Genomic DNA, 25,980 nt, shown 5'->3' with positions numbered 1-25,980 from the left:
CCTTATTTTAAAAGCTGGAAAGTCACCATATGTCTTTCATAGTGTTGAGGTGACTTACACCCGACAAAACAAAAAAAAATCTGAAGGACATCTGCACTGTCCTTAACTTTGCTACTCTCTAATTGATTGTAGATGATGTTTGTTGTACCCCCCGACAACAAAGTTGTAAGGGGGGGTATACTGGTTTCAGGTTGTCTGTCTGTCTGTCCGTCTGTCCGTCTGTCTGTCCGTCTGTCCGTAGACGCAATCTTGTGCGCACCATCTCTCCTTATCCCCTTGACACAATTTAATGAAACTCCACACAAGTGATCAGTACCAACAGTAGTTGTGCATGGGGCATGTTAAGTTCTTTTAGAAAAAAAATTTGCAGAGTTATGGGACTTTGTTTTTTTGTTACTATACCATATACACAGACACAATCTTGTGCGCACCATCTCTCATTATCCCCTTGACACAATTTAATGAAACTTCACACAAGTGATCAGTACCAACAGTAGTTGTGCATGGGGCATGTTAGGTTCTTTTAGAAAAAAAATTTGCAGAGTTATGGGATTTTGTTTTTTTGTTACTATACTATATACATAGACACAATCGTGTGCACACCATCTCTCCTCATCCCCTTGACACAATTTAATGAAACTTCACACAAGTGATCAGTAACAACAGTAGTTGTGCATGGGGCATGTTAGGTTCTTTCAGAAAAATTTTTTGCAGAGTTATGGGACTTTGTTTTTTTTTTGTTACTATACTATATACATAGACACAATCTTGTGCGCACCATATCTCCTCATCCCCTTGACACAATTTAATGAAACTTCACACAAGTGATCAGTACCAACCCTAGTTGTGCATGGTGCATGTTACATTCTTTTAGATAAATATTCTGCATAGTTATGGGACTTTGTTTTTTGTTACTATACTGTATACATACATTCTATATACATACAGTCCACATAATTATGCAATCTTGTGTGCGTCAAATTGCAATGTACTGTCAGTGCATGCGGGGGGTACATTCATCACCTTTAGTGATAGCTCTAGTTTAGAATGCCTTTCAATATTGAATTATAATTTCAGCCATTCAATGTTCTTATGCATCCAATCAAGACTGCAAAAAGTAACGGCCTCCGGATTGACAATAAAATATTGGATGTTAGTAATGTAGATGTGAGTATAAATTCTTATTCAGACTTGTAGTAGCCCGAACTGTACAGAGAGCAAAATACTGCCAGTCTAGGTAGTGAAAATGAGTCATGTACATGGTATATCTATGCATGTCCTGTTTGCTGAGATTAAATTTTGAGGAAGATGCAATTTACAAAATCCACAAGAATTAGTCCTGAGCTCACAATATGTCTTAAAGACTTAATGACTTCAGTCGTTTGGCCTCCATTTATGAATTTGGAGTACAATGTAACTGTAAAGTCTCTGATAATTTCTGTGGGGAAGTTGGCAGTTACTTGCAGAAAAAAAAAGGTTTGTACTGGTAAAGAATCCAGGAACACTGGTTAGGTTAACTGCCCGCCATTACATGACGGAAATACTGTTGGAAAACAGCGTTAAACCCAAAACAAACAAACTAGATATGCCTGGTCAAGATCTTGTATTTTAAATTGTAGGCCTGAAATGACGACAATAGGCTATTTCCATGCTTATATATTCTTGTGTGTTATTTTAGCATTCTTGTACCTGTAGATGAAGCTTATTTATTGTTATCGAATAAAATACATGTATTTGTACGTAAATTGCCCATCATTGTGATATTTTTCTCAATGTTAAGGGGGTAATTAGATTCTTTGGAATGTAACCAGTCTACACTGTGGTAGATACCTTACTTCTCTGCAGTTCAGCAGTATAGTTATGATAATTTTGTTTCTTTAAATCTGTTCATTTTACATTTATTGTAGAAAAAATTCCCACACTTAAGGTTTATGCTGGATGACTGGTTCTGTTTTTCTGATCAGTACTCAGTCCATGTAGTGGTAAGAGATTATTGAGTCTGCAGTCAAATCCCGCTCTTGCAGGTATTATAACACATGGCCTGTGTGACCACTTCTTCAACACTTTACTTTCATAAATATGTTACAATATTTTCAATGTTGTTTTGTAGATTGCTGCTGGTAAAATGATGGAACAGGGGCCAGTTCTTGTGATAAGCTTCAATGCTCAACAAACAATGGTAGTCAGGAATGCCAAGGGGGAGGTGGTAGAGGGAGATGCTGTGAGTCTGTTTTCTAATTGTTTAAATAATTTGATATGAAATGGGAACTTAATGGCATAGTGGTTACGTCATGTTTTAACCACACTAAGAATGAAATCCTCTATGTGCGGAGCCAGTCAGCTTGGATTGCAGGAATTCTTGGAGTGGGCTTTGGCATTACCATCCGATACAACATTATCAAAAATTGAAAAGTTGCCGTATGTCCCATTATTATGCCCCCCAGAAGGGAGGTATATTAGTTTTCAACTGTCCATCCGTTCGTTTGTTAGTTAATTCGTTCGTCACAACCTTAACTTTTTGCATGAAGGCACTTTACTCGCGAACCACTGCACCCAGGACCTTCAAACTTCAAATGCTGATAGTACTTATTGAGTACATGACCCTAACTGACTTTGGGGTCACCAGGTCATAGGTCAAGGTCAAAGGTCAAGGCGCTGCAGATGCATTTGTCACCATTAGTGACAGCTCTTGTTTCATAATAGCTTTGAACTTGACAAAGCAACAAAAAAAAATGATGTGAAAACTATAGCCCCTTGTGGATTAGTTGATATGTAGTGTAGAAAATGGCACACTTTCTTGATTCACAACAAGGAGTTGCAGAAATTGAATATTTCTAGAATTTTAACAGAGATGAACCTGCTCGCTTAGCTCGGTCTATGGATCACTGGGTCGCGAGTTCGGTCCTCGGGCTGGGCGTATGTCCTCCGTGACTATTTGATAAACGACATTGTGTCTGAAATCATTAGTCCTCCACCTCTGATTCATGTGGGGAAGTTGGCAGTTACTTGCGGAGAACAGGTTTGTACTGGTACAGAATCCAGGAACACTGGTTAGGTTAACTGCCCGCCGTTACATGACTGAAATACTGTTGAAAAACGGCGTTAAACCCAAAACAAACAAACAAAAATGAACAGAGATGCTACAAAATGATGTTTATAATAAATTAAAATGAAAACCTGACATGAAATTTATAATTTACACAACAGCAAATGCATCTTGAATATGGTTCAGTCCTTTTAATTTTTGGATTCTCTAAATTCTGATATAGATTGCATATAAAGTTGTGTTTGTATTTCAATGTTGAGGTTATAGGAATGGGTATTAAATGTATTTGAAACTCAGAGGTTGCAGATAGGAACTCCACTGGGGTCTCAATATTATTTCCTCATATTACCAGTAAGAGTGCTATTTAGATGGAGCTTATTACAGTTGAGTTTGAATACCAGTCTTGGATTGCAACTTTTACTATTGGTCAATTTCAGATTTTGTAGTCTTAAAACATCCAATCAGATGCTTTGGTTTTTAGACTTGTCTTCAAACAGATCTTTATAATCACAGACATTGATTTTCCCCAGGATGCTGACTGGGAAAACATATGCAAGATAAAGAAAATATTTCCTATTTCCTTTTTCAGGATAAAATCATGTGGGTAACGTATGTGTGGGCTCTGTGTCGGGACATGGAAGAATTAAACCCAGATGCTGCCTGGAAATTACTTGACATCTCCATGCATTCTCAGGAACAGTGGTTATAACCAGAACAAAAACATAAGCTTCATATTTCATCTATAAATTATATCAACAACATCATGATTTTCATCTGTATTTTCTGTATTGACTAGAGGCAAGCCTGTGATTGGAGCATGTGAATCACAGAAGTCTTATTTTATCACAAGACTGAGGGAGTTATGACAAACAAACTGTTGTGAATTAAAGACTGAGTTCTTCAGTAAAGCTGTTTGAAAAAAAAAAGGACAGAAGTAACTTAAAATTGTGCAGTTAAGAAGTGAATATGGGATTTGTTTTGCATAAAAAATATTGTGAGTGAAGTTATAAATTGGTCAATGTCTTCAGATCATTTTTGTCGACATTTACTGCTGAGATGCTGATAAGTGATGGCATTGAGGAATCATGATAACATGTGCTGTAACTTCAATAGAAATTTTCATTGAGAAATGGTAACATCATGATGAGGCACTAGAATGAGCTGAATGTGACATTTCCATTCCATGTACAGCACTAACTGAAGCATTGATTTAGATGTAAAATGGTATTTATTAAACAGATTAAAAGCTGCCTAGTGTTACATTCAAAATCAGTTATTACCTAACAAACTACCTAGCAAATTGCAGTGCATTGTATAACAAAACCCCTGTCAACCAATTATGTTCTAGATTTTGTGGTTTCTTTTATTTCTAGGCAATTTGCTTGATGTTTGATGTTTTTGTTTAATGGTTGACTACAACAATACACCACTGTGACTGATTTTCAGCACCTTTATCTGTTAACTTACTTCGTTTCTGTATCCACATTTGAGATGTATGTTTAAGACCAGTTTTATTGTTTTAATCATGATGGATTGAGTAATAGGTTGAGTTGATGATCTAAAACAGAAAGTTTGTCTAATTCTGGACACTGCCAGTTCCAAAATGAATGGAACATGAAATAGAGAAAAATTCCATAGGCATTGAAAGTAAAATTAGCAACTGACTTAAAAAAATACATAGAGAGATGGAATAAAATGTCTTATTTTTAGCTGTCTTCCGTTTATTATTATTCTGGCTGAGATATGACATTTTTACTATTACAGTCAAGGCAAGGGCAAGCATGTTTCATTATACTCAGCTTTTTCATTGGAAGAGTCAATTCATGCCTCATTTGTTATGATGGGGAAAAGTGTATAATGACTGTATGTCAGAGAGTTATGTCACCCCCCCCCCCCCCCCCTCTGGGGGAGACATTGTTTTTGCCCTGTCCATCGTCCGTACGTCACACTTCATTTCCGAGCAATAACTGGAGAACCATTTGACCTAGAACCTTCAAACTTCATAGGGTTTTAGGGCTGCTGGAGTAGACGACCCTTATTGTTTTTGGGGTCACTCTGTCAAAGGTCAAGGTCACAGGGGCCTGAACATTGAAAACCCATTGAAAACCTTTCCGATCAATAACTAGAGAACCACTTGACCCAGAATGTTGAAACTTAATAGGATGATTGGTCATGAAGAGTAGATGACCCCTATTGATTTTGGGGTCACTCCGTCAAAGGTCAAGGTCACAGGGGCCTGAACATTGAAAACCATTTCCGATCAATAACTAGAGAACCACTTGACCCAGAATGTTGAAACTTAATAGGATGATTGGTCATGAAGAGTAGATGACCCCTATTGATTTTGGGGTCACTCCGTCAAAGGTCAAGGTCACAGGGGCCTGAACATTGAAAACCATTTCCGATCAATAACTAGAGAACCACTTGACCCAGAATGTTGAAACTTCATAGGATGATTGGTCATGTAGAGTAGATGACCCCTATTGTTTGTGGGGTCACTCTGTTAAAGGTCAAGGTCACAGGGGCCTGAACATTGAAAACCATTTCCAATCAATAACTTGAGTACCACTTGACCCAGAATGTTGAAACTTCATAGGATGATTGTACATGCAAAGTAGATGACCCCTATCGATTTTGGGGTCATTCTTTTAAAGGTCAAGGTCACAGGGGCCTGAACATTGAAAAACATTTCCGGTCAGTAACTTGAGAACAACTTGACCAAGAATGTTGAAACTTCATAGGATGATTGGTCATGCAGAGTAGATGACCCCTATCGATTTTGGGGTCACTCTGTTAAAGGTCAAGGTCACAGGGGCCTGAACATGGAAAACCGTTTCTGATCAATAACTTGAGAACCTCTTGACCCAGAATGTTAAAACTTTATAGGATAATTGGACATACAGAGTAAATGACCCCAATTAATTTTGGGGTCACTCTATTAAAGGTCAAGGTCACAGGGGCCTGAACATGGAAAACAATTTCATGTCAGTAACTTGAGAACCACTTAACCCAGAATGTTGAAACTTCATAGGATGATTGCTCATGCAGAGTTGATGACCCATATCGATTTTGGGGTCACTCCGTTAAAGGTCAAGGTCACAGGGACCTGAACATTGATAACCATTTCTGATCAATAACTTGAGAACCTCTTGATCCAGAATGTTGAAACTTCATAGGATAATTGAACATGCAGAGTAGATGACCCCTATTGATTTTTGGGTCAGTCTATTAAAGGTCAAGGTCACAGGGGCCTGGTCATGTGAAATCATTTCCGGAAAATAACTTGAGAACCACTTTACCTAGAATGTTGAAACTTAATAGGATGATTGGACATGCAGAGTAGATGACCCGTATTAATTTTGGGGTCACTTGATCAAAGGTCAAGGTCACAGGAGCCTGAACAGTGACTTGAGAACCACTAGGCCAAGAGTGTTGAAACATAGCAGGATGACTGGACATGCCAAGTAAATGATCCCTATTGCAGCCAACCATCAGTGTCTCTTTGACTTTCGCTCCTGACTCCTATTGACTTCTTGCCTATACCACTTTGCATTGGGGGAGACATGCGCTTTTTTGCAAAAGCATCTTCTAGTTATAATTGATTTTATGTGTTTTTAGCTTAGTATATTAGGGTTAATTTTGTTATGTCAGAAACTGATTATCAGTAAGAGAATATTGATTTCAAGAACTTATTGAAGAGTCATCCAATTCTGCTTTAAGAAAGCAGTTGAAATATTATACTGACTGATTTCGCTTTTATTATGTCTCCCACCACACAGTGGTGTGGGAGACATATTGATTTACTCCTATCTGTGTGTTTATGTCTGTCACAAATCTTTTCCGCAGTCCAAGTCTAACATTTTTCATCTGATCTTCACCAGGCTTGAACAAAATGTGTTTGAAAATGAGTCCTTGCCCAAGTTTGATAACTAGCCAAATTTGCCCAGGCACTTTAGAATTATGGCCCTTGAAATTTGTTTTAGATAATCAAAACACTGAAAGTCTGATAAGGCAGTTGAGATCTTGGTGCATGGTTGACTCGTACACAACTATTCAGATGATAAGGCAGTTGTGGGAGACATGCACTTTTCTCAAAAGCAGCTCTAGTTAACATAAGTGGTATACTGTAATACATGCACATACATGTGTATCTGTCTCATCTATGTGGCAGAGTATTCTAAATAAAATGTCAGTAAGAGACATTCTTTTCTCACTTCACTTGTCTCATGTTAGTCACTGACAACTTTACTTTGGTACATCTTTATGATTTGAATGTATCTATTGCAATTTTTCCATATATATGCTGTGCCAAATACCTTTTTAAAGAAATTGCTTTTATACATGCACTTTATGACATTATTACATCATTGATGTCCCTGTTAAAGTTGCTTTGCAGTATGTTTCTAGTTGAATATAAGCAGTAATCAGAGTAGTTGTTATAACAGCATATTATTTAAGTCTGGACTTATTATTAAATCTAGACTTCAGGCGTTTTGTGTTTTGAACAGCCTATATGTGGTATTTCTTATATAATTACACTAATAAAGAGAACAGAAATGTCTCCCCTATCTTCCGTAATAACAACAATGATTCCGTGGTAAAACTGCTTTCCTATTGCCTATAGTGTCGAGGGCTGACTGGAAACAAAACCAACTGCTTAGTGTTTACAGTTCAATTTCATGAATCAGTATTGCTCTAAGGATATACCAAGTCGTCCTTTACTTACCGCTTCTCCGCATCTGGTAATTTAGATTACTCTGTCTGTCTTAATCACAGGAGTGAGCATCGCTAATGGGGCGTCTGTCGTTGCATGTTGTTAGACGTTCGGGAATGACTAAGTTAGACGTTCTGGAATGACTAATCCTTCTGTTTTGAGTTAGACGTTCAGGAATGACTAAGTTAGACGTTCCGGAATGACTAAATCGCCTGTCTAAGTTAGACGTTCTGGAATGACTAACCCGCCTGTCTGAGTTAGACGTTCAGGAATGACTAAGATAGACGTTCAGGAATGACTAACCCGCCTGTCTGAATTAGACAATCTGGAATGACTAATCCTTCTGTTTGAGTTAGACGTTCAGGAATGACTAAGTTAGACGTTCCGGAATGACTAAATCGCCTGTCTAAGTTAGACGTTCTGGAATGACTAACCCGCCTGTCTGAGTTAGACGTTCAGGAATGACTAAGATAGACGTTCAGGAATGACTAACCCGCCTGTCTGAATTAGACAATCTGGAATGACTAATCCTTCTGTTTGAGTTAGACGTTCTGGGATGACTAACCCACCTGTCTGGGTTAGACGTTCCAAAATGACTAACACGCATGATCTGAATTGACTAACAAGACTGTTTGGGATAGACAGTCTCAAACGAATAACCTCCGGTTCTGGATCAGATATATTCTCGAAAGGCTAATGTCAGGAACTGTGTCAGACATTTCTGAATAGCTAATTTTCAATAGGAGGTATATTTCAATACTTGGTTGGCGTATGGGGATTGCTTTAGTTTTGGAATTTTTTTTAATGATTGGGTTTAACATATTTGGCGTAATTAATTTTGACCTTATACAGTTTCTTTTCAAGTATCTGTTTATTTCAGCAATTAGATTGGTTATAGTCTCTAATTTCACGAGATCGTAGCCCAAGTGAATTATTCTCGCGACGTATGAGTGTATTAATTTTAGTAAAAGACGATTTTGCTATATATTGTTTCGAGTGTAATATGCCCTTAATCTAAGTCAGTAGATAAAATGTAATAGCGCTCTTTATTGGTTGCATCAAAAATATTAACGTCATCGCATGTACACATGACGTCATTTAGCGTATGCGTGTTTTAACAGCAACAAGCGTATTAGAATCAACTTTTCAGTATGATATTGATTAAGCGTGTCCTTTCTTAGTACAACGCATTTGATTCCTACAACGCATTTGATTCCTTCATATTGGGTAAGTATTCATTACTGGTATCCAAGCTGTATTTAAACATTGATGTTTCTGACTATGAAAGAAATCATAGCAAATTATCATCGCAAATTTAGAAACGATCGATATATTTATAAATAATAATTTCCATTTGTCAAAAGTTTTCCCTTTTTCCGTCCTATTCTGAAGCAGGAGATAAAGTGTTCAAACTTCTACAATACATATTTTTCACTCGAACACTGTATAAATGCAACTCAAATCTTGCTTCTACGAAATTTATTTAATGTTTATAACATATCTCTATTTAACCAAACCGCCAAAATAAACCCCTTATTCAGAATTCTGAGACAGATGTAACATTTTTAAAATTTTGATTAATTCAAGGGCAAGAGATTTACAGCGACGTTTAGAGTAGCAAAGATAATGAGCTGAAAAAATTTTGACTAAGGTACTGTCATTTTTCGTAGTAACTGAAGGGCCATAGCTGGGAATATCCAGATAATGAGCTGACAAAAGTTTGGCTAAGGTACTGTCATTTTTCGTAGTAACTGAAGGGCCATAACTGGGAATATCCAGATAGTTATAGAACTATTCTGTGATATTATGCCTGTAAGCCTAGTAGTCAAGTTTGGTGAACAGAGGATAAGAACTGCTCAAGTCTGGTCAACTTTAGCAAATTTGAGAAATTCAATGGCCATTACTTCAGAGAAACTTCACAGGCATTGTGCCTGTCAACATCGTGAATAATGTATAAGGGTGAAAATAACAAGAGCTGTCGGTAAGACAGCATCCACTATTCGGCAATTTGACAGTAAAATAAATAAAAATTAATGTCTCAATAAGAGACCTCTACTTTAAAAGGAAGATACACCAGTATATGAAAAGCCCCTACTACACAGAGGGGTTAAAGGTCAAGTAAAGAAGGTGTACTGACATTCTTTATTTTTAATTTTGATTTTAAGTATGAGAGGGGCATAACTCTGTCACGATATACAATTAGAATTGTTGTGATTGTAACCACACACGCAGATGATTATAAAGAAATATTTTTAATTTCAAGTCATTGTCTTTTAAAGTACCAAAGATATGTCTATAAACGACGCTTTCAAAAAAAAAAATAACGTGAAAATAATTTCAAGTGTAACAACTTGGTGACAGTAAGAAAATGTTTCTGATTTTGAATAAAACTATGCATCTTATGATCACTGTTTTTTTCTTCTGCATATTAATGCAAATAAATCATGGAAGACATAATCCTGTGTAACTCACTACAAAATGTTTGCACTAAATGACATATGTCTGTAAATGTATTCGGAATAATCTCATGAATCAACTACTCATGAAGCTGTTCTTAGCATTACAATCACAGTATTCTGCACCGTCGTCGTCTGCATCTGAATACCACTGAACAAATATCAAATATATGTCCATTCAGATGCATTATGATTAAGTTAAATTCACAATTCTTTAGAGCTCCTGAAATGTTTCATTTTTTGACAGATGTCGGCAATCATCTAAGTGGGGGTAGTAATGCAGTATGTAATTTTCTGTATCCTTGAACAATCCTGTTGCGCCTGGTTCTTGGTAACTTTTCCTGAAATTATAAAATCAGTAATATTACAATGAAATCAGCGTAAAAGTGGCAACATCCATCTTTGAATTTCCGAGCGTTATTTTTAATTTCATGTTTGAAAACGAGTCATCCCTTTAAACCTGAAGTATACTAAGCACAAAGCATAATAAAACTAGAAATTGCTTTTGTAAAAAAGCGCATGTCTCCCCCATTGCAAAGTCCTATAGGCAACGAGTCAATAGTGGTCAGGAGCGAAAGTCAAAGAGACACTGATGGTTGGCTGCAATAGGGATCATCTACTTGGCATGTCCAGTCATCCCGCTAAGTTTCAACACTCTTGGCCTAGTGGTTCTCAAGTCACTCTTCAGGCTCCTGTGACCTTGACCTTTGATCAAGTGACCCCAAAATAAATAGGGGTCATCTACTCTGCATGTCTAATCATCCTATTAAGTTTCAACATTCTAGGTCAAGTGGTTCTTAAGTTATTTTTCGGAAATGATTTTACATGACCAGGTCCCTGTGACCTTGACCTTTAATAGACTGACCCAAAAATCAATAGGGGTCATCTACTCTGCATGTTCAATCATCCTATAATGTTTCAACATTCTGGGTCAAGTGGTTCTCAAGGTATTGATCGGAAATTGTAATCAATGTTCATGCCCCTGTGACCTTGACCTTTAACGGAATGACCCCAAAAACAATAGGGGTCATATACTCTGCATGAACAATCATCCTATGAAGTTTCAACATTCTTGATCGAGAGGTTCTCAAGTTATTGATCGGAAATTGTTTTCCATGTTCAGGCTCCTGTGACCTTGACCTTTTACAGAGTGACCCAAAATCGATAGGGGTCATCTACTCTGCATGTTCAATCATCCTATGAAGTTTCAACATTCTGGATCAAGAGGTTCTCAAGGTATTGATCGGAAATTGTAATCAATGTTCATGCCCCTGTGACCTTGACCTTTAACGGAGTGACCCCAAAAACAATAGGGGTCATATACTCTGCATGAACAATCATCCTATGAAGTTTCAACATTCTTGATCGAGAGGTTCTCAAGTTATTGATCGGAAACGGTTTTCCATGTTCAGGCCCCTGTGACCTTGACCTTTAACAGAGTGACCCCAAAATTGATAGGGGTCATCTACCCTGCATGACCAATCATCCTATGATGTTTCAACATTCTGGGTCAAGTGGTTCTAAAGTTACTGACCGGAAACGGTTTTACATGTTCAGGCCCCTGTGACCTTGACCTTTAACAGAGTGACCCCAAAATCAATAGGGGTCATCTATTTGCATGTACAATCATCCTATGAAGTTTCAATATTCTGGGTCAAGTGGTACTCAAGTTATTGATCGGAAATGATTTTCAATGTTCAGGCCCCTGTGACCTTGACCTTTGACGGAGTGACCCCAAAAACAATAGGGGTCGTCTACTCCAGCAGCCCTACAACCCTATGAAGTTTGAAGGTTCTAGATCAAATGGTTCTCCAGTTACTGATCGGAAATGAAGTGTGACGTACGGACGGACAGGGCAAAAACAATATGTCTCCCCCAGAGGGTGGGAGACATAAATATTCTTGAAAAGTGTACATATCATCTACAGTTTTAGGTGTAGCAAAACTAAATTGCCTGTACATGTATATTCTCCATATTGCCTTTTGTTAAAAAAAATGCAGCATAATAAAAGGACCTGGGTTCATATTTCCCAAGTAGCATTCTATGAGATAAATCTCATGCTCCTTTAAAATTTACAGCAGAACCAACTTTTTGTGACGACTGATGGCCGTGCAGACACTGACTTACAGACAGACCCAAGAACAAGCAAGGAAACGAAACACGAACTCATTTATTCTATAACAATATCTACCAGGTTTCGTGAAAAAAAATCTATACTAATTTATAAAAGTTTTTCGGAACCGACATACAGACAGATGGAAATACGAACGAACGGCATATAAGTTCACAATATTCCGTCTACTTGTCGTACCCTATTATCTTCATAAAATATCTCATGTACATTTTCTTTGACGCATTATAATTACAGTCTTCGTCGTGAGTGGGTTGCCCGAAGCCCAGGACAGGTAAATCCTGTTTCGGGCAAGCCAAAGTTTTCAGGTAGTGCCCGAACGGTGCATATTTCCAAAATTTAAAGGTTTTTGTGTATTCAACGTCTTTGCAAAATGATGAGTATAAATTATTTCGAGGGTGCTCAACCAAACAAAAAAAACCAACAACATAAGACACGAGGGTCATTGACCCTAAAGCGCTCACCTGTGTACAAGGCTTCAAGTGTGCTTATATAAGTACAGAGTTAGTTTCTTCTATGTTAACCTATATTACATACATGTCACACACACTTTTGAACCTAGGGCAATAATTTGAAAAATTACGATAGACATTACAAATCTGATATCACATGCCAAACATCAAGGCTCTAGCTATTACTGATATAGAGAAGAAGATTTTCAAACTTTCTAATATAAAAGCCTACAGTAAGTATATGTCAGACACAGGGGTGTGGCCATCTTTTGACCTAGTCACCTTAGGGCAATAATTTGGACAAGTATGGTATACATTAAGGGAAAAGTGATCACGCCCCCTGCCAGCCATGTTTTTGACTATATTTGCTCATTGTATGTAAATTGTATTTATATTTCTCATCTTATGGTGGAATAAAAGATATATCTATCTACCTATCTCTGGCGGCCATGTTTTTTGACGAATCAATATAGCTTGAACAATTTTGGTAGAGGGTGACATAAGGACTATTTGTGTGAAATTATTTCAAAATCGGATCATCGGTTAAGGAGGAGATGTCGTTTGAAGATTTTTCTATTTTTAGCCCTGGCGGCCATGTTTTTTGACGAATCAATATAGTTTGAACAGTCTTGGTATAGGGTGATATAAGGACCATTTGTGTGAAATTATTTCAAAATCGGACCATCGGTTTAGGAGATGTCGTTTGAAGATTTTTCTGTTTTTAGCTCTGGTGGCCCCTGTGTGCAACCAAGCGGAAACTTTTGAATAACTTTGGTAGAGGACCATTCGTGCCAAGTTTCATCAAAATCCATTCAGTGCTTATGGAGGAGATGTCTTTTAAACACAATTGTTGACCACGGACGCACGGACGGACGCACGACGGTCACAGCGTGATCACAATATCTTACCCTGAGCATTGCTCAGGTGAGCTAAAAACAATATGGCATATACGGTCATGTAATTTTCAAACATGCACTCCGACTATTCCCCGAAGGAATGCTTACTCTATGCAAAAATCATGCCAAAATCTTTCTACGAAATTATTGTTTGCGAGCGGAATGACTAAAAAGTGTGTAGCAACTGGTCCATAGATTTTTAAAAAAAAACAACTAAAGTTATCATATAAATTTATTTTACTGTAAAATGAGCGAAAAGGATCGGAGGTCTCCGACTTCGTTTTCGCTATATTATCTTAATTTTTTCCCTACCCCCATTTTCACGCGCAAAAATTTGGGCATCAAAATTTCACACAAAAAAAAAACTGTTTGTATTTTAGGGAAAAATAGGTTCATCCCAAAAAAAGTTTACTACAACATAAATTTCATTTTAAGCGTATTCTGATTTTGTATTCTTTCCGATTCTTATTGTCACACTTGTATACATGAATGCATGTTACGTACAAAAAAAAGCGTAAAGAAAAAAAAAGATACTTCTTATTAAACATCTGAGCCGCACCATGAGAAAACCAACATCCGCGCAGTCTGGTCAGGATCCAAGCTGTTCGCTAACGGTTTCTTTAATTGCAATAGGCTCTGAAAGCGAACAGGCTGGTCTGGATCCATGCTGGTCGCAAACGCACTATGTTGGTTTTCTCATGGCGCGGCTCATTTTACTGCTCGTTCTCTCCTCCATAGCATTCTTTTTTAATTTGAATTTTCTGAAAATGTTCCTGAAATGTTTTTGAACAGAATAAGAGTATAAAATTCCTTGACTATCGAGTCCATTTTCATGCTACAATGCAAGTTGGGAATTTAAATACAATTTCCCCCGGAATCTGGAGATGTTGGTTCAAGCTCGACTAGCTACAGCGTTCCATGAAGTGAGAAAGTTGTCTTTTTTTATGGAGTGTCTACTGGTTAGAAACTATAAAGACAGGCTGTGTAAATTTAAGGTTGCTGAGAAAAAGCGTAAACCCAACACAAATAATAGTTATCAATCGCGCAAGTGCAATAACTTATTTATTTCATGCCCGTGCACATTAACTTCATTTCGTTTTTACTGTGCATAGTTCGATCAACATAATAGTTAGAATTAACCGGGAATAATTATTGTTTATTTTTTGGTTTTACGCCGTTTTCGACAACATTTCATTTTTTACAAGCACTAAACTCTTTCCCACAGTAACTTACAACTGTCCCATTGAAAAATATAAGTCACGGATAGAGTGACTGTACCGGACACCAAACCTATGACCGCTCGATTCACCGTCAAGCGAACGCTCCAACCAGTACAAAGTCATTCGCACGGAAGTACGCAGCCTATTTTTATTTCCCCTTCTTACTTGACAACAAAAGCTAGCCAATTTCTATCTCTGACCACTCGAGTTGAAATGTTATTGTAACTGTTCGTCATTAAACCGCGTTATTACAGTGCAGTTCATGATGTGCAGGTTGTTATCATAGGTTCTCCAGTATCTAAGTTCTGAAGTCGCTCTGTAACCACTTGGAACATTCAACAACAAAAAAAAACAAAGTAAAACAAAAATTGGCAAATGTATGTAGAGTTCGACGTATTATTATGGTGACTTCACAAATGGATTGATGTGCGAACGGACGTATGGATTGATAAACTGATTGATACATTTGAAGATATAATAGAGACAGACCGGCAGACACGAACAAGTAGCAAAATGGAGAATATCTATAAGCATACTACATACAAAATTTGGTTATTGTATTTTTGGTTCGAGTTCCGCCAGGAACGTTTGTTCTTCTTCATAGTTAAGTTTAATTAATTTTATAAATATATTTCTCTAATGTATTCCGTTTGACGCTGTTAAAATACAAACTTTACCTTCAAAGATAATTTCCCCAAGTACTCCACTTCGGCTCCATAACTTCGCTTTTTATCCAACACCTATGGATATATGCCGGATGAAAGATGGACGACCGTTTTTGTTTTTTTTTGGACTGTTTTGTCTTTTTCCCTTTGAGTAATTCAAACTCCAGTCAATACTGTCATTTAAGTTTCTGCAAGTAAAGAAGACATTATCATAATAGTTGAGAATATTACCTCATCTTGCATTAATTGTTTCTTACTTTTTTACATTCATTATATACATTGATCCGAACTGAATATTGGTACGGTACCAGAGTTATGTCCCTTGTGTCAAATGAAAGGGCGCCAAAACATTAATCTGAAAATTTAAGTAAAAAGGGGATTAATTAATGAAATACTGTGCAAGAGATGTTATTCTTGAGTCATATGCTGTGCATGATGATGTAGAATAAATACTTTATGTTTGAATAAAATCCCTTGTGACAGAGATTAATGAAAATGCATCAAAATTAACCTAAAATCCAAAGTAAAAAGGGGCATAATTCATGATAAAATGGTACCAGAGTTATGAGCCTAGTGTCATATGATGTGGATTATGATGTGGGATGATTGTTTTAACTTTGAATGAAATCCATTTAATAATAACTGAGATAGAGCGAAAGTGCACCAAAAAAGTTTCAGTCCAATCTCTCAAGCAATAACAGAGATATAAGGAAAGCGCATCAAAACTTTAACCGAGGGTCGAGTAGGACAGCTCTCCATACTCCGTATAGTCGAGTTAAAAACAACTTAGTTGTAGGCAACATGGGCGGGGCTTAACCCGGATTCAGTGTCGATCAACTAGATAATTTTAGTTTTCTTAAGTCGTTTCACATATAAAAATTGAAAATAAACTGAGCCAAATAGCCTCTGAAATTTATGCGTCTAGATTTGATAAGAATTGCGGGTGAAAAGTTACAACTGTAACGTTTCAGTGCCACACAAATCCCGTCGGTGAAAAGCTAGCTCATCACCAAAGGTGATTTGTCGACATATATACTGTCATTATACTCCAATGACAATCGACAGGTTTACAAATTTGCATATTAGTGGAATTACTTCCCTTTATGCTTTCTGTAATCGTTACACAACGGAATATCAATTCTACAGACAGGTTTTGCTGAACATCAAATTTTATGAAAAATAAAAGTGAGTAAATTTGAGTGTAAAATGTCTCACTTCTCTTATAATGACTGTTTATGTTTGACCATGTTATAATTGTTTCTTTATTGTGCAGCAGTCATGTGCTTTTTCAGTCGATAAGTCTTACAAGTCAGACAATTAAGCCTGCAAGTAATAATTTCGCATTTCAAGACCACCCTTAAATATGTTTGTTTGCCATTTCCGACCCATTACTTCTGGGTCGGTAATTTTTTTTTCTAACATCAATGAAATATTAAGCACACTCGAATGAAAAATACTATGAACTCAACCATTTCAGAAACGGTCACTAGCTTACAGAAACGAAATAAATTCAAGCCCTGAAGCATGTATTCTCATTTGGTTGAAGAATATTTTGTTTACACTTCCATGAAAATTTAATATAGCTGCTGACACGAAAATATAACGCAAATACTAAATTTTCTGTAAACACACGATCAATACCAAAGGAGCATCATGGAAGGCACGTGCAGTTTTCCCGCCAAAATAATTGAAGAAACGTCTGCTTCCAATCTGACTAAAGTACATCTCCTATTACGCTACGCATAGGATCTGACAACGAGCTATTGATGGCCTCGTTCTGACAACCCTTCCGCTAGCCAATCAAAAGCTACCTTACAGCTTTCTGTAAGCTTTATAAAGACTTGGGTTTTGATATCAACAATTTTTATGTCGAAAGATTTCAGATAGCCGGTTAGCTCAGTCGGTAGAGCACTTGCTCTATAAACGAGAGGTCCCAGGTTCGAGCCCTGGATTAACCACACATTTTTCTTACACTTTGACATTCGAACAAGTTGTCCGATTGGTTCAAACAAAAATATATTTGCGAAAATAAAAATAGCAATATTGGAAATCCAAAATATACAGAAGACGAATGTGAATGGGTCGTTCTCAGATCTTCGTTTAGAAGATCAAGTACTTTAGTCAGATTGCGTCTGCTTCCAGTTCAATTTGGAAATCCATTATAAGGTAGAAGACAGCCCGATATTACGAAAATATAACGCAAATACTAAATGTGATGTTAAGTTGTTAACACGCGGTCAATACTAAAAGGAGTAACATGGAAGCCACGTGCAGTTGACCGCAAAATGATTGAAGAAACATCTGCTTCTGGTTCCAATTGGAAATCCATTATGGCGTATAATATTGTCTAATATTTACACATAATATATACATGATATATAAGTCGTGTTTTCATTCGTAAAGATCGACTTTTTACAACTTACGCCCACATCCCGGGGCTATTTTTCCCTATAAATCTACCTCCGGTAAAAGGAGGTAATCCGAATGCAAAAAAGTATGTTTTTTTCCCAAAGTTGAATTTAAAATTCCCAAATGATTATGCCTTTTATGGTTTTTGCTGTTTTAAGATAGTTTTGCTAATTTGTATGTATATTTAGGTAAATTGTAATACTGTTGAACAATTACTGAAATGCAATTCATTAATATTTCACACAAACACATTTTAACGTGAAAATATGATAATAGTCAGTGTACCCGGTTTCGCACACATTTCCTAAGAATACTTTCCTATTTAGCCAAAAATGATTAAATTTGAATTTACCTCTACATGTTTTAATAAATACACTTATTTTGGTTTAAAACACGCTTACTTTCCTTTCCCACTTCAATGACGTCATACCTCTTGGTGAACTTGATTCGGATAACAATTTTGACAGTTTTTGCATTTAGTGTACCCGGTTTCGCACACCATGCTTTTATAGATTCAGTGATGGTAATGCATTAACCCCAAAGGAAATTTCAATGAATTTGTAAGTATTTATCTATTCAATTTAAACAGGTATGTTTTCCAATAAAACATTGAAAGTGAATTAAAAGCAGTTCTGAAAAGTGAAATATAGGGACCAAACCCTTTTTTTACTGCTGAAAGCAGAAAAGGCTAAAAACAGCTGAATACATTGAACAAAAAAATAAAACAATAGAAGCTGCTGATCACAAAGACCCCAAACAAGTCTGTCATTTCGATTAAGTTCTCTGGTTTTATAAAAAAAGTAAAGCAAACAATCAAGGTTGAAGTCATTTTGAGGTTGGGAGAACTTTCAATATCTGTTGAAATATTTTTCATGTTCGGTAAAGTAATAGGTAAATACCTACATGTAGAAGGAAAAGTGATTTTTCAATTTAGTGTACACCTTGTTGTTGGTTGCTTGTTCATTAGTTTCATAAATTTAATTATTTTTCGACTGACCTATGGCCTCCCTTAGTTATTGTTATTGTTTTCGTCCTGCACTTACCAGAAACGAGGCTCAAGCGGGGATGGACCCCTTGTGTCAATTAGTCGGGAATTAATCAATTTTGTGAAAATAATACCAAAGAATTGTTGAATTTTCTGCTTTATTCTCACAAAGCACATGAATTGCTGGGTGTGCGAAACGCCGTACAGTGCGAAATCGGGTACACTGACTCTACAGGAGAAATCAACAGGAAACACCACTCCATGTTAATATTTTCACGAGGGGGGTTAATGCTTTGATCTACATGTAAAACAAACACCATTCCTTTATTATTATTAATTTTCAGGGTTTAACCAAAGAAGTATAACTACACAAAAATGGCAACTGGCTGTAATCTCGAGTGATCTCGAGGTTCCGAGCGTGATCGCGTTATCTTAGAGCGCGAGCATGAGTTGCAATTGTTCATTTAAAAACTACATGTAAAATACAGGTTAGCTTTGTCACCCACAACAACATCAACAGTATTTGTTTAAGATGAATAGTCTTAAGCACAAAATACCCGTTTCTTGACTATCAAAAGCGTGGTTCATACGGTGATACATTCGATTGGCACTAACAACAATTGACAGTCAGTGTATATTTCGCATAAAATGGCGCTTGAGAATGTCGCGAGAGGTAACGAGATTCTCGTTTTGCGGCAACGGGAGTTGGCGATTTGCTATATATGCCTTTGCAAGTTGCCGATCTATTTATTTTTATAACTCTTTGTTTTAAACTAAATTATAAGATCGTATACCTCTTGTCACTAAAATGTCAAATCAAATACGTGCACTGTCCTGTGACATTAAAGATTATAGGGGAAATTAGGGTAACTGTGACATTTAGAAATACGAAGCGTGTTTCTTGCAAATAAACTTGCAGCCATCTTCCAGTATTATTATTTTAGTTATTGGATACATGTTAAATCAGCATTCGGGCAAAAAAATACCCGAAACGCTATTTTGGTCTTTTCAGAAAACTTATTTGATGACTCTTTGTCCAAAAATGGCTCAGTTACCCAACATATTTATGGAACTGAGCCACCTTAAATGTGTAATAGATGAAGAATAATAAACTAATTGCATTCATTGGATTTAAATACAATTTGTCCCAAAAATCGTACAAACGGGCATGGTCCATGTAGTGTTTTTGCGCAGAGCATATGTGCATTTTCTCATTTTACGTAGCTCTGTGTCATCTTCCTTATGCATAATAGGGGAAAATACATCACAAAGTGACCTGTAGCCTTTACAAGCTATAATCATTCAAAAGGTATTAGTTTTTTCAAGATATAAATTAAATTTGTGACGATAGCCCAATGTGTGCCGATGTTGTATTATATAAGCTGTGAAAAAATTTTTTAGTGTGACTGCACCAAAAATGGTTCAATCGTTAAAGGATGTTTTCACAATTATTTCTAGCGGACAGATTTTCTATAAATTTGCATATTTATAGATTAATGATCCACAAGTTTAAAAATATAAGTAAGAATGATAGCCACCCGTGCTTCTTCTTTCAATATTCAAAGTTTATAAGAACACCAATTGGGTATTTTTGTCTGAAAGAAAAGAACAAAGAAAACATACATACATGTTATAATAAAACAATTTTATTTTATTTATTTATTATTTTGGTTTTACGCGCACAACACAGAAAGGTTATATGGCGCCCAAACAGGACTACAAATTTTGAGTTCCACATCTCATTTACATCGAATAAACACATGAGTATGAAAATTATACGAGTATCTTGCATGCAAAACTTTAAACAGAAAGTTTAGGTCAAAGGGGACATAACCTGCCATATGTGCCATTGACGTATTAAGGTATTGACTTTACGAATGCATCATTTCCCGATAATTGTGTTGTTTGGTTTAATTTAAAAAAAATGTAAGTTGTCGTTGTTTTTTTTCACCCCAAGTGGATATTTAGATTAATTTAACCTTTATCGGCAGCTAAAATTTTTAAAAAAATTTTTTTTCATGCATTGATTTAAAAGGATGTAAAATGTATTTAATTAACCGAATAACGATTTCATTCAGCATGCGAGCTTTGTTTTCATTTATAATGTTGTCCAGTTTTAAAGTGAAACTTGAAAACAATATATTTTGCCAAAAGTTCACAAGACATAAGGGCTGCCACAGGATTCTCAGGTTGCCCGGGGAAGGGTATGCTTTTTAGGGAGTTACGGGGTAAACTTGGTATGAATACAACAATGAAACGTATAAAATCTTGTGATTTTTTTCTGTGTTTTCAAACAGAAGCATTGTTGTGTACGAATTGTAATATGTAAAAAAAGTACTCTAGCAACAGCTCAGTTACTGCACCATTTGAGTCATGGTAAAAAGGAAATCTCATCCTTGGTGTGAGATTAGCCGTAAAAAGACTTGGTCTTTAACCATTTTTACTATTTCAAAAAAAAAAAAAGACTTGGTCTTTAACCCTTTTTTTTTAATTCTCATTTTCATCGTCTTAAATTAGCATTTATTTTTTTTGTACCTGAAAATAAATTGCATAAACAAAATTCTTTTACTCTATGAAATTGTATTTCTCAAGATCTGTAAACTTTGTAAATGAACACAGTGTCGTGTTAGAAACAGAATTATGGGGGAAAATCTAAGTGACTCACCGTGCTTTTTAGGAGTTATCTGCCCTTGAATTAAGCAAATTTTAAGAAAAATCCAGTTTAAGGGCAGATAACTCCTAAACAAGTAAGGTGACCTATGATTGTTCTTGCATATGTCTGTTTCAAACATGACACTGTGTTTATATACAAAGTTTGAACAAACTCTATTATTATGAAATTTTTATCCCATCTCTCATACAAGAAACGGCAGTAAGTGTCTCTAAATGCCAGTACTTTAGTTGATCATGCTAAACACATCTTGAACACATTATTGAGGTCATAGCATTTTCTACGGCTGAATTGTGGTTTGTTACTTTACTTTAATGTTTGTTTGGTTGAAAAGACAGTAGATATATGAAGGAAATAAATAATAAAAGTTATCTGAAAGTATACCAGTGTTTAGTATTGTGTTTTTTTTTTGGCAAATGTGTTTATAAGTTCTGATTCTTTAAAGAAAGCAGGAGCCTGAATGCTTTGAATGAAGAGGAGGAGCCACAGTTTTACGGATTATGGGGTGTGAGATAATTTCCAGCGTTCGTTAAGTGGTATATTCTCTGTGATGATATGTAGAAGACATGTGTCTGAAATTATTTTACTCCCCCCTACAATTAATTAGGATAAGTTGACTGTAATTTTTTGCCGGCTTGAACAGTACTAGTACAGAATAAAGAAGGACATTCGATAAGATTTAAATGCAATGCCATTACATTACTTATACTCTTAACAAGAGCTGTCCACAAGCCAGACAGCGCGCCGGACTATTTCGGATGCTCTGGATAGTGAATCTGGGGCAATCGAGGAACTAGAGCTGTCACTGGAATGTTTCATTGACTCCCATGTGGATGAAGAGATTGCACAATAGTCTGAGGTCTATGTCAAAAATAGCAACCTTAAGTAATAAGAGAGGTTAAGATAAAATGTATCAAAACCTATATAAGTATATCCTAAGCAAAAAGGGGCATAATCATAACTATTGGGGCCAGAGTTATGCAGCTTGGTCATATAGCCCCCTTTCGTGGGTGATGAGGTGAACAACTACTTTAGTTGATCCAAATCCATTCAGTAATAAACAGAGCAGAGTGAAAGTTTATCAAAATTTAACCTAAAATCGAAGTAAAAAGGGGGGGACGGGAATAATTCATGAAAGATTGGTGCCAGAGTAAGCACCTTGCGTATGGTGGGGAGTTGATGATGTGGAACAACATTTTAAGTTTGAATCAAATCCATTCAGTAATAATAGAGTGAAAGTGCATCAAAACTTACCTAAAATTCTAAGTAACAGGGAAGGCAGGAAGGAAATAATTATGAAAAATTGGGTCCCAGCGTTATGCCACCTTGGGTATATGATAAGGGTATGATGTTGAACAATCTTGGTTAAGTTTCAACAGATCCATTCAGTAAAACAGAGATAGAGTGAAAGGGCATAAAACTTTTTAACTGAAAAATGAATTCAAGTAAAAGGGAGAATAATTCCTGAAATTGTTGCCAGATTTAGCATCTGTTGGCATTGATGTGGCGGTGATTGAGGTGAACAACTATTTTAATTCTGAATCAAATCCCATTCAGTAATAAACAGAGGGTAGAGTCAACTGATAGAGTGAGAGTGAAATTGCACCAAAACTTTAACCTGAAATTCTAAGTAAAAAGGGGGACTAATTAATGAAAAAAATGGTGCCAGAGTATGCACGTTTGTCATATGATGTAGGTGATGATATTGAACATTACTTTAAGTCGATCGAATCAAATCCTTCAGTATAAAACAGAGAAAGAGTGAAAGTGCATCAAAACTTTTAACCTGAAATCTAAGTGAAAAGGGGGATAATTCATGAATAGTGGTTGCACAGGTTATGGCCTTAGTTATATGTGGGATTGATGATGAGGAATAAGTATTTCAAGTTGAATCAAATCAATCAAGTATTACAGAGATAAGTTGAAAAAAGAGGAAGTGCACCAAAAATTTAACCAAGGGGGGACGCCAGGGACGCCGGGGCGAGAGGATAGCTCTCGTATACTTCATATAGTCGGCTAAAATGGTGCGAAACAAAAACAAAATATTTCATACATCACACCTGGTTTACCAATTCCGCCCACCTGAGAAACAAGTGTTCACGTTGAGCCTATTGTGATCGATCGCTATCTGGTGGACCGTCCAAAACTTTCATATATGGTAAAAAAAACAATCAGGGTTTGAAAGGAGTAGTCTCCGCGTATTTTGCCATCAAAATGTTTTATAAGTCTTTAGAATGTAGTGATCGATCATTGCGCACACTGCGGGGGAGATCAAGCAGGGATATTCATGTGGGCATTGTCTTCATTGTCTCCATCGTATGTATAGACAATTCGAAAATGCTATACCAATGTCAGGACTCAGGACGGAGGCTTGGTATTCTTACATATGCGCGTTTCTGGCGAATGGACAGGAAATGCAAACATATCTATGCCTTTAAAACAACATTCTCTGAAACCATTTGGCGGAAGTTGATGAAACTTGGCATGGATTGTCCAAAAGAAGGACATTAGTTTGACCAAAATGAGGTCAGAGTTATGGGACTTGACCCAGTGAGGTTGTAGTTCGACCTAGTAGAAACAGAAAAAATCAGGGCAAAGCTATATAAGGCCTTTAAATTGTAAATGCTAGATGTACTTGGCAAAACCTTAACCAAGGTGTGACACCGACACCAGGACAAGTAGAATAGTGATTGTAAATTCGTTCTATGAAATCAAATTATTACTTTGTTGCTAATGCAAAATATTTTTAACAAATTCAAGTTCAAGGAAGAGCATATGTTAAACTGTAAAATATTTAGTACAGAATACTTTCAACTGAACTTTTTGTGCTATTTCTAATGTACATAAAATTGGTTCAAAATGATGTAAATTTTTCCACTGAAAATTCCAACTTATTATGTGGGCTCGATTGTGTACCCGGTTTTCGCCTGGTATACCGATTTTGCCTTTCAGTTGGGAAATCACTTGGGTACACCTGAGGGCCATGCCAAATAGCTAGACTGAAACATTAATTATTGAGCATTTCGGGGCCTGCTTGATTTGCATTCGCCACTGGCATATCGGGGGAAGCCGGACACATGACAGGCGTACGCCTGTAAGATGAGCGCATCGAGCAATCCGGTAAACAAAAAGGTGGCGGCGATTGCTGTGCAGATGATTTGTAGTTAAAGAAGAATCAAGTGATACAAGATTTAGCTTACCAAAAGGTTCCTTATCGCGCATATTAAATATTCTTTTAAAGGGTCCTTGTTACAGGTGTTAAGAAAACATATTGAAAAAAGTGTGTTGTTAGTTTACGTGCATTCTTCTCTTTTTAAAAGTATTAAAGTTATTTTACACAAACATTTTTTTTTTTAAATTTATGATAATAATCACACACTACTTCAAAATTTACTACGAGGAGTTTCAGCCATATTGGTCATATACTCGCACGCATCTCGCCTATTTTGCCCGGTTGCAATTGGCAGTACCCGAAGTTGCAAACGAGAGAAATAAAGTGGCTTCGCCGGTTCCGGAAGTTGACATCGGCGGTGTACGTATCGTAACACGGCATACGCCATGTACAAAACAAGTCCCACTCGGTGTCTTAAACATTGATTGGGATATATAGCCCAGTGTATGAATCAAGCCCCAGCTACAATTGTAGACAGGTAATTGAACACTAAACTTTCCCTAGGGCATGAAATTTGATCAGAATGATTTTCTTAATGAAATCTAGTCAAGAACGAATCTGTGTAATCTTGTTAGCTGGTATGTGTCAAATAAAAAAAAACCACCTTATGTATGCAATAGGGTGCTTGCATTTTTCATGATTGATATGAAACTTGTCAGCAGTCTTAATCAAATTCTCGATAGATATATATCTGGCTTTGGGGTCAAATCAAAAACGAGGTCACCAGATTAAACTTTAAGGAAAAAAAGCTTGTTTACACCTAGGGCCACAATTTTTTATTCTGTTTCATAAAACTTGGTCAGAATGTTATAAGAAGTTTGGATGAATTAGAATCTGGTCACATGCGATCAAATTAGATCCTAGGTCAAATCAAAGGAAAAGCTTGTTTACACTATAGAGACTACAATTTAAGTTTGAAACTCGTGAGAATTGGTCAGAATGTTTGTCTTGATGACCTGTAGGTAAAATTTGAATTTGGGTCATGTAGGTTCAAAAATTAGGTCACCCAGACAAATCAAAGGAAAATCTTTTTAACACTTTGACTCGATCTTTGTGAGACATTGTCAGAATGTTTGTCTTGATGATCTCTAGGTCAAGTATAAAACTGGGTCACGTGGGGTTAAAAACTAGGTCACTGTTTTGCTCCAACCTTCCCGAAACTT

The 25,980-nt window shown here is 36.5% G+C and overlaps 1 protein-coding gene and 1 non-coding gene across 3 annotated transcripts in view; both read left to right on the top strand.

Annotated features, from left to right (window-relative positions):
• Positions 1-4,755, top strand: part of LOC128554485 (mitochondrial import inner membrane translocase subunit TIM44-like) — a 28,207-nt gene extending 23,452 nt beyond the window's left edge. For both annotated transcript variants that reach the window (XM_053535761.1, XM_053535762.1), the window contains exons 13-15: positions 1,078-1,167; positions 2,111-2,221; positions 3,636-4,755. In XM_053535761.1, the coding sequence (XP_053391736.1) occupies positions 1,078-1,167; positions 2,111-2,221; positions 3,636-3,755 (321 nt within the window). In that variant the 3' untranslated portion in view covers positions 3,756-4,755. The remainder of the gene's footprint in view (positions 1-1,077; positions 1,168-2,110; positions 2,222-3,635) is intronic.
• A 12,714-nt stretch (positions 4,756-17,469) lies between these two features.
• Trnai-uau (transfer RNA isoleucine (anticodon UAU)) lies at positions 17,470-17,538 on the top strand. Its single transcript has one exon. It is a non-coding gene; the product is annotated as a tRNA-Ile (tRNA).
• Positions 17,539-25,980: the final 8,442 nt, after the last annotated feature.

This window comes from Mercenaria mercenaria, unplaced genomic scaffold, assembly GCF_021730395.1.
Source record: "Mercenaria mercenaria strain notata unplaced genomic scaffold, MADL_Memer_1 contig_507, whole genome shotgun sequence".
Classification (NCBI taxonomy): domain Eukaryota; kingdom Metazoa; phylum Mollusca; class Bivalvia; order Venerida; family Veneridae; genus Mercenaria; species Mercenaria mercenaria.
Note: the sequence above shows the minus strand (reverse complement) of the source record. Positions and strands in the feature narration are given on the sequence as shown.